Raw genomic sequence first — 10158 nt, 5'->3', positions numbered from 1 at the left:
TGTCCTGAGAAACATTTCACCAGGCATGTGAAGGTGTGTCTAAGGTTTTCTTTGGACATTGGCTGCTTTTCCTCTCATTTTCTGTCCAGTCCTCATTTTTTTTTCTTTTTTGTCATCTCTCGGCTACATAATGCTAATGTATGAATTATTCAAGCATAAAAAGGACCCTAACTCAAGGGATGGACCAGTGTTGTACCTACACATAAAACACAACTTAAACCAAACACTTGGCATATTTCTGCGTAGTGTGTCCTTAAAAGTGGACAAGTACAAAAGAAGAAGTGGAAAATCAGTGGCAGCAGATCATATGGAGAAATGAATCCAAATTGGAAAATTGTGATTTGAATTCAGTGTCTACAGCCATCTGTTAAACATGGTGGAGACTTTGCAATAGTTTGGGTCTGCATTTCATCTAGTGGTGTTGGAGATCTTGTCAAAACTGATGAATGCATGTGAAAAGTACTATCAGAGTTTGATCTAAGCACAGTGTAAATGCACTAAACGTGTTTACAGTATGTTTGGCTTAAATAGAAAAATGCACAATTCAACCCTATTGGTGATGTATCCAAAGCCTGGACCTCAATATCACTGAAGCAGTGCGGGAATGGAACAAAAGACAGCCAGCATCCAAAGAAGGGCTTTGAATGTCCTTTAAGAAGCCAGGAGAATTATTCCTGAGGACTACTTAAGGAATGCTGAAGAATAATATATTTAGGGGTGGATGTTGCTCAGGATGTAGAGCAGGACATCTGTTAATCAGAACGTTGGTGGAGCAATCCTGGCTGCTCCAGGGATGGCTCCCTGAGCACAATACTGAACCCCGAATTGCTCCCAATGTTAAATAGAAATAAATCCCTTAGATGTAGAGAAAAGTGCTTTTGTCTTACAGTATATACTATACTCCCACTGTACTTTTACACATTTCTATATCTTTTACTGTACACATTTCCCTAGCAAATTAGAAAGAAATGAAGTGAGGCACAAGACTTTTACACAGCACAGCTGTCCTATGCAACTCCTACAATTCTGGACTCTTTAACATAAGGTTTCTTGGGAGAAAAATCAGCCCTTATTTTATATCCCTTATTCTAAAAATAAACATTCACAATGGGTTATAAAAAGTATTTACCTTCAATAATGCCATCATTTTTCTGCAGTTTATCCTGTGTGACCATCTCTGCTGTGCTGGATGTTGTAGAAATCATTGGTTGTCTGTGATCGAGCAAGCTAGAACAGTACTGCACTTGTTTACGTGTCTGTTCTCTCTGTGGGTGCGGTTTTTTTTCCCTTAACACCTGTTGCTTTCTACAACAGTGAGGCACGCTTGCCCTGTAAGTCACCTTTCGGTTGCTAAGATGTAACATGAACCATTTTTGTTTAACCAGGATCTTTTTGGCTCTTGTATTGAAAAGCTATCTCAGTCCTGCTCTTGTGCTTTCGTACATTTAAGTTCAGCAGTCTGTCACCTGAGTCCGTCACATGAATAAATAATTGTTGTATCCAAGTCATGAAACATGAGAGGTGATGTTCAAAGAAGATGATACGTAGTTTTCCTCACATTTTTCCCATGGATTCCCCCAGTTTTTACAAAATTAAGGATTATTTATGAGGTTTAAAATTCTATTTCATGGAATATAGATTATATTGAACCTTACACGGAAAGTCATTAGTCTGGCAGTGTTGGGTCTACTGATTCACAGGAGTTTCTGATGTGTTTATTTTTCAATGTTTCTCCTGTTTTTTGTTTTCACATGTATAACTTCGTGTTCTGTTTTTTTCTAGGAAGAGTGGGTTTTTTGGTTTGGGGTTTTTTTTGGCCGTGGAGATCCTGAAGTTTTTCACTTTTTTTTACCCATTTTTATAAAATTGTAATTTAAATGCATTTGCACTATCTTATGACACATGCTCCAATTTTATTAAAGTGAATGGGCCAAAAATACAACTGTAATTTCTTTTTTGACTTGACAAAAGAACAAGGTCATTTTCAAGTGCAGTGTTTGTACTGCCCCTTTTTTCCTTGACTTTTTAACACCTGAGATCTTAGTCCAAATAACTCACATATGATTCTGTTTTTATTATTGCCCTGATTTACCGATGCCAAAACCTCTTCGGACATATTAGTTCTATATTCCAACAAAAAGAGCAAAACAAAAAACAGATGGAAGAGTCAAATTTGGCTAAGGAAATTTTAGCTGGATAATATTTTGTGACTTCTTACATCAATAATTAATCAGTGACAGGAACACGGTGTTTCATACCACTGGGTCACACACACTAAAAATAAAAAAGAGTTGGCAAAAATTAAAGGTTTTTTCTCATTAAGTAAATATCCTTAGTTAACAAGTAGTGAATGAACTGCAAACAAATAAACAGCCATGAAACAACAATGGCCTTGGAAAGAAGATGAGTGGTGACTATGCATGCCTTCCCATTCTTCTCCTTGTCAGGCGAGAACAAATGAAACTCATGGACACCCAGTAAACTTGTACTGCCACAGCAAGGCCAGTGGAAGTACTAAAACTTTTCAAGATTAATACTTCATTTCACATGAGTTTGACCAGCATATTACACTTACAGCACTTTTCTTGTTATAAGGATTTTTTTTTATTAAAATATTTGCTTTGGTTGGAAAGATCCATTGCATCAGGCACCAGCGGCATCCATCATTAACTTGCGACTAAACTCATAAGCCAGGAAGAGGGCTCCGTTGGCGGGGAAGGTGCGCACCATTGTAGGAGTTAAGCCAGAGTACAGAGCAGTGAACCCTGTCGGGACAAAGAGGAAAAGCTGCACAGACTGTTCTCTACAGATTAAAAAAAACCCAGCATGGACCAATTAGCAATATTTCAAAATGACAGTCTGTCAATATACCCTTATCACACAGATAACAGTTATTAAAGCTGCAATGTCACAGAACAGTGTTTTATAGTGCATTTATCTCTCATATAAATAAATATCTCTCATATTAAATATCTCTCATATTAAATGAGAGATAAATATCTCTCATATTTATCTCTCATATGTTACATAAGGTTATAAAACATTGTCTCTCACAATAATTGTTTTCAGTTTTTACTGTTACCCACCTCCTATGAAGTGGGGAGGTTTGTCTGCTTAGATATTGTTCTCTGATTCTGAATATTACAGCCTGGCATCAAGATAAGGGCCTACTTTGAACACATGTGTGTCCTAACCTATAAGCCAGTAGTAAAGGGTGCCAAAAGCAAGGGTTAAAGTCCCAGTTTAAAGTCCACACCCCACATTCTTTAAAGATTAGTTACATGTTGTGGGTCAGAACCATCCCCATCTTCAATTGTGGCCTTCAATCGGATCACAGCTACACACTTGTAAAGTTTTGTGACCTACTGCTGCTTACACTGCTGACACTATCATATTTTTTAACTTACGTTCACAGACATAAAGAAATATAACACATGCCAATATATTCAAAATGGTATTTGGGGTGCATCCTGCAAAAGTATGTGTTCCCAAGACTACAATCATCACACAGAGAATCAGAAAACCCACTCACATTCATCTGTGCATACATGTTCAAACCTTACCCTCAGTGCGTATAACACCCATGAAGGTCTTGATGAAGCCCTCTTGCCTCCCTGCTAAGGAGTACACCTGGATCCTGGACTTTATACAATCTATTGGATAGACCACCAACCAAAGACATCCTCCTGCAAATCCCCCACTGAACATCAGCGGAAGAATACCTGCAAAGGCAGAAACTATTTTGAGTCCACAGAAACATACAAATATACTACAAACTCCAAAAATACCATAAATACAACAAGAAGATGATATAACCATACCTATACCATCTTTGCTTGTGCCCATGTGTCGCGCAAATGTGGACCGACACCACTCATAGGCTCCAAAGAAGCAGAAGTAACCAGGAAGTTCCCTCATGAAGGTGGACATCAGTCCTTGGTAGAATCCTAACGGGCCATCTGTCTTCAACACGGTCTTAACCACAGTCCACACTGTGCTGAAGACATCCCAGAAAACAAAGTCTAGCACAGCTTTGGTCAACTAAAACTTTTCTTGTCGTAACAATGTCAGGTTTTTAATTCCACTTACCTTTTCTGTCCTCTTGCCACCTTGCCAGATGCTTCCATTTCATGCATGGCCTGCAAGCGACATTTCACCAGCTCCGTGGGGCATATTGCCATGGAGGAGAAGATGGAAGCTAAAGACCCTGCAGATGCCTTCTGAAGATCACTGACGAGCAATGACAAGTACAACAAAAGATAAGAGTATGAAGAGGAAAGGGTTTTAATGTACATACATCCCCATCTTCAATTTTTAGAACTACAAAAAAGAGACTGTTTTATTTCTGCCTCATGCAGCCAGTGCTAAGGTTTGCTCTGACCGCTGATACACAAATAACTGGCATGTGTCCGACGATCAAGAGCTCTTAATGGAAATCGATTTAATGACTGTTCCCAAGACGGTTTTCCAGTGTTGTGATTATATCACTCATTTGGTACGGAGATAAATGCGCTAAACCTTATGGATTTTTAATGTGATGAGTCTGCTTCTGACTCTACTATGCAAAAGGTTTGAGTCACACTCATTTCATTCATATATTTTGCTTCCAAGGTGCCAGGCTTTTTTGTAAATTTTAAAGTCATGTTGAGCAATAGTTTTCCAAGATTCTTGTACCTGATCAGTTTCACAGGAATGTTTTTTTTTTTATTTCCTTAACACTGAGCTATGAATCATTCAAAGATAAAAAGGTACTTAACTCATGAGATGAACCAGTGTTGTGTCTACACATATAGCAGACATTCTTAGCAAAGAACCAATTCTAAACTGTGTCTTTAGGCAGAGAAGCAGCCTGTTACAAAAACACAATCTGTTTCAGCTTCTTTAGTTGAATTTATGAAAAATCACAAAGATAACAGAGTTTGACAACTAAAAACAATGTTTTTGTGCAGCGAAGGCGATTCCCAAAGAGCTATTAGAGGAAATGCAAAGGTTATACGCATTTAAATATGCCTTACTAAAACATATACTTTTATAGCATTACAGATTTCCTGCTTTAGGAAGCTCAAATCCAAGTTCAGGCAAGAGGCTGAAAGGTCAAATAAAGATAATATAAGCTGTATTTCATACTTGATACAATTCCAAATTCCATTATCAAAATTAGATGAACAGCTTAGGAAGAGAGTGACCATCTGAAAATTAGCAGCTACACTCATTTGGGCCTTTTTTGCAAAAAAAAAAAAAAAAAAGAGGCTCGAATTGAGGAAAAAGTTTTCCTTGCAGTTACATCAAAGAAATATTCTCGTCATTTCTAGTTTTTTCTTATGCTAATCACCGTTTACTGTGACATAAAATAAAGATTTAGGTTGTGATAAATGCAATGTGGCACAACTGTAGAAAAATGTATTTCTTAAAGTGATCAGACAGCTCAAAATACAAAGCTGGTTAAGGAAAGTTATTTTAAAAATGCAATTAGTTTAAAGCCCGTTTGGCTGAGCATGATTTCAGTGGGTTCAATGTGTAATATTAATGGCAGTATTTTCATTATAGTTCATTGAATGACAAAAAAAAAGCTTTTTCATTAAAATCAAAATGAATATCCCAAACAACTTAAATCCTTTAAAAATGCTCCATCAATTTTAACATTTGTCTCTAAAGAGCATCACTGCCAACCATTTCTCTTCATTTAGTTTCTATACTGGCTGGAATAGATAATTATTATTGTGGGGAATTTACTTAATTATTATTTACTTTATTATTTAATTCTCAATTGCCAAGAAAGACACTTAATCTAAAGTTTTAAACTGTGTGAGCACACCCACTTATGATTATGATGTTGCATCTCAGTACATGATGAAATGCTTTTCTGCACAGGGAGTGAAAAGAGGAGGCAGCAAGTCACAGAGCGGAAAGAAAATGTGGAGGATTGAACCCCCGAAAATCTCTCAAGACACTGAAAACTGAGAGTCCTGGTTCACATGAACATTTGTTATAGCATCAAATTGTGCTATACCCAGCTGCTCCTCACTGAAGTCTGTTACATATTATGCAGCTTATTATGTAAATAAATAGTCAGAAATATCTTCTTCCAACCTGAGATCAGCGCCTTTGTCCATCCTTGACATAAAGCGGACGGCATCCTGGCAGAGCCCATAACTCAAGAAGAGCACCGCGTTCTCAGCGATGTTGGCTATCAGGGCAGGCGTTGTGCCTTTGTAAAGACCACGGAGTCCCACCTGCCGGAATGTTGAGATGAAGCAGTGGATGAAGCCGCGGTACATTGTGGGAAACGTCTGCATCTTCACCTTTGCTGTGTCAAATGGCTGACCGCTCAGCACGCAGGCTGTGCCACCTGAGTGGGCATCAAGACGGAATAACTGAGAGGAACTCAGAGATTAAAAAGTATTGGAAATCAGACTATACCAATATATGTAGATGTATTAAGATACATATGTGTGTATGTATAATATTTGATCTTAAGAAACTGTATTTTTGAGGTTTTAATTATTTTTTAACTGTTCCTTTTCCAGGGTGGAAGAATTGTACAGCATACATCATTAAAGACTTTAAAAAAACAAAAATTGGGTGCACAGGTTTGAATTTATTTTCATGTTTCTCTAATACACACAGTGTCAAAAAACATATACAAGGTCAAAATCTATACACATACCCCCATTAGTATTTGGTAAGCAAACAGTGCAAGTTACATCTCAACCAGTTACACCTTTTGGTAGCCATCAGCAAACTTCTGGCAGTTCTGGCTGAATATTTGAGCACTTTTGTTGGCACAATTTGTAGAGTTCACGTGGTTTACTGCTCTTTGTGGATTTAGCTATCTCAGATTATTTCCATTCCCTATACTGACAGTATGCAGTATGTATAACTCAGTGAATTGACCTCGCCTAACCTTGATGTAACCTAACACTGACCATAAACACCACAGCCGCTGTGCACCAGTCCAACACAGTGCTTTACTGTAAATTCACAGTATGGCAAAGCAAACTGGTTTATCCTGCATGAAACTGTGTTGTACTTTCATGCAACCTTTGAATAACACAAAGTAAAAAGTACACACTTAGCAGTGTCTTTTTAAAATATATAACTTCAAATCATATACAGATCCATTATCTGATTTAAAATTAAGAACATTACATCTAAGCTTTAAATTTCCAGTTTATCAAAGGCCACTGAGCAGTCCTTACCTTTAAATATAACCTGTCTTCTTCCTCTCCCTTCTTTTCTTTCTTACATCTTTCTCCATCTCCGAGTGAAGTTATCTCTCATTCTCCCTGGGAAATACAGCAGCTGTACCTTTAGCTTGCAGACACACTGTGTGACAGACTGCTCACAAACAGTTTGTGTGTTTGCTGATATTTGTTAGGCCGATTGAAACGTTGCATTTGAAGTTATCTGCCACTTAAAAAATGTTACTCCCTTTATGATCACTAGTTAGATGCTGAAGCACACATGACATCTGCACCAATCAGTTACAGATTACTGAATCTACTGGGTGCTGTCAACGAAATCCTTTTCTTATGCTGGCAAAGAGAAACAACCAGTTGTAGTCAGTCATGATCACTAATGAAAAGTTAATAGGCCATGTCCTTGTCAGGTTAAAAGACATTGTACAACCTTCAACAAGACTTAGTCAGATTTTAGTGGGTGAATGTAAGCATATCACTCTCTATGTATACTTTTGAACCTGTGCAGATAAGAGAAACTCCAAAATAAACCCAAGCCTATCCATATAATTACTGCTTTATAAAAAAAAATCATTAAATACATATGTTGTGCAGTTATTTCACCCCAGAAAAAAACCCAGCTCAAATAAATCATTAAAAGCTGAAAATATCCATGGCATTCATGTCAATGATGAGTATACACCATATAAACCCTCTGACCTCTGACTAAACTGTAGATAAATAACTGGACATATACAGCAAATGGTGTTAAAGACGTGGAATAGGTGTGGCCTGCTTCCAATCTTTGAGCATATCCCAATTTTTGAATTTTGCAAAATTAACCTTACTCACTTCTTTACGTTAATAATTGAATGACAGCTTGCACTAAACCGTTCACCCCCACACTGATGGGATCAGGTAGGTGTTATGCTGTGATCCTTTTGCTGCCAGGGTTTGGGTCACTTTTAAAGCAACACAAAGCTGGTCCAAGTGATTATCTTCAATCTGATGCGAGTGGCGTGAAATACGGCCGTGTCTTTACGTTAAACTCACCTGCAGCTCCAGCTGAGAAGTCGATGATCGCCTGAATTACAGGGTGTGGAGCCATCGTGACTTTAAGGACACGAGCCTGAAAATATCCACATGGTTTTCATTCATTTCACCATTTCCCTAATCTTTTTTTCCACACGCAATCGCAAAACATGACATTATTCGCAAAAGAGATTAGAAACGAGCCTTAGATGAGAAATAAGTTGTTTTAACAGAGGAAGTCAGTAAAATGAAGCACCTAGAAGGAGCCCGTGGTGTTTACCTGTAATCTCTTTAGCGTAGGTTAATCCTTCGCAAAGAACAGTGGGAGCATTTAACGCGTCGCTGTACTTTCACTCCACCTTACGACACAAGTTCCCACATGATCTGAATTCGCAGAAAGGAGGTAGCTGCACATTCAAGAAACACAGGACATAACTCAGACGTAATATTATTCATCCGTGCTGTTGTCCGTGGGAGCTCAGTGTTAGTTGATGCAACAACATAAAGTATTACCGTTTTGTCGATAAGTTCATTTCATTGGCGGGTACAAATTGTCCCGTCCTACCGAGCGCAAAACGCTCAAGGAGTTCACGCTACAGAGAAAAAGACACACTCAGTTAAACACACGGTTTCATTCTTAAAATTAAGTAATTGGATAATAGTTGAATTATATGAGATATAGATTAGATATATGATACTGATCACCGAGTTAAAGTCATATTTGGCAACAGGCTCTATTTTTTAACTCAGTCTTGTGACATTTCGCTGATTAGAATGAAATAGCTTTCTGCATCGTAACATCATCTGTGAATGATGTCTCGATAGATTTAACAGAGGTATGAATATGCGGACCGGCGTGTCTATTACAAGTTTTGTCGTGATATTAAGAGGAAGACATCCCAAGATTCTAGTACAGTGGAGTACTTTATGTGATAACGTAAATCCATCGTGTATTCATTCCACTCACGTACTCGAATAATTGCGCAATGTTGACGGAATTATCTCTCCCGAATTTACTCATCTTGTACTTCCGAATTTATGCCAGTAATGCCCCGTCTGATTGTAATACCCGATGAAGACCACAAGGTGTCCCCCTACTCCACAGTTGGCTTAAGACACCAGACAGCTTCTGCTCTGGCAAACAGTCGCAAAGTAGTAGAGCTACAGATCATGAAAGGAACGAGTCCGTTTACTTCATTTTTTAACCCCCAAGTTTGTATTTTCCTTTTTACCATTTGAGAACATTTTATAAAGACCTTACTTTTATTAGCATTTTTGCTCATGAAATGATAATTAAAACTATAAAATGTGTACACAGCGCAGATTCTGTGACAAATCTAGCTTATTACCAGATCATCCAGGGAGGCATAAGTATCAAATGAATTATGGAATCTTTTTTTGGTTCATAGTAAAGTTTAGGACGAGCTTGAGCAAACAAAAGTACCGCCTGCAGCCGACAAGCATTAAAATAGCCCTGTTTTAGCCATCAGTGCAGCCATTTATATACTATTTATATGCTAGTACAATAAACATATGCACATATTGAATTTAAAGTAAAAGTAGCTGCGATATGTGCCAAAATACGAATATGCATCAGGTAAGTAATTCCCCTGCTCCTTGTTATCACAGCTTGCACACACAGCACATTTAAAATCTACCCACGGATTCTCAGTAATGTTCAACTAATGTGACCGTCCTCGTGGATTTTTGAGGTCTGCTTCCTGACTCACTGTGTGACTTTTGGATCTAAAACGTGCGGATGCTCGGCGGAATCCATTCATTTCTCTAATCACGTTTCCCGAGCAACAGGCAGCCACACAGCCCGCAGAGCGCGATATTTCCAGTTCAGTGCTTAAAAATGGGCATCGTCCAGTTTTAGTGTGAACCAAAAATGACCCCAGGTTATAAAGACGCTCTGATGGTGCGCCAGTGTAGACTCTGTCTGTAT

General features: G+C 38.2%; 1 protein-coding gene across 4 annotated transcripts; it reads right to left on the bottom strand.

Annotated features, from left to right (window-relative positions):
• Window positions 1-2580: 2580 nt before the first annotated feature.
• Window positions 2581-8821, bottom strand: slc25a15a (solute carrier family 25 member 15a). Of its 4 annotated transcripts, XM_040037761.1 has the most exons (8): window positions 8491-8818; window positions 8232-8307; window positions 7200-7286; window positions 6091-6349; window positions 4090-4230; window positions 3822-3997; window positions 3564-3722; window positions 2581-2765 (listed from the first exon to the last, which is right to left on the bottom strand). In XM_040037761.1, exons 4-8 carry the CDS (start codon window positions 6294-6296, stop codon window positions 2644-2646), a joined length of 804 nt encoding a protein of 267 aa, XP_039893695.1. In that variant the 5' UTR covers window positions 6297-6349; window positions 7200-7286; window positions 8232-8307; window positions 8491-8818; the 3' UTR covers window positions 2581-2643. The 4 variants fall into 4 exon arrangements, with proteins under 4 accessions (XP_039893695.1, XP_039893693.1, XP_039893696.1 ...); XM_040037759.1 differs by lacking the exon at window positions 7200-7286 and having other exon boundaries at window positions 8491-8821; XM_040037762.1 differs by lacking the exon at window positions 8491-8818 and having other exon boundaries at window positions 8232-8478.
• Window positions 8822-10158: the final 1337 nt, after the last annotated feature.

This window comes from Simochromis diagramma, unplaced genomic scaffold (genome assembly GCF_900408965.1).
Source record: "Simochromis diagramma unplaced genomic scaffold, fSimDia1.1 OVJJ01000463.1, whole genome shotgun sequence".
Lineage (NCBI taxonomy): Eukaryota > Metazoa > Chordata > Actinopteri > Cichliformes > Cichlidae > Simochromis > Simochromis diagramma.
The sequence above is the reverse complement of the archived record's forward strand: the minus strand, read 5'-3'. Positions and strand labels throughout refer to the sequence as shown.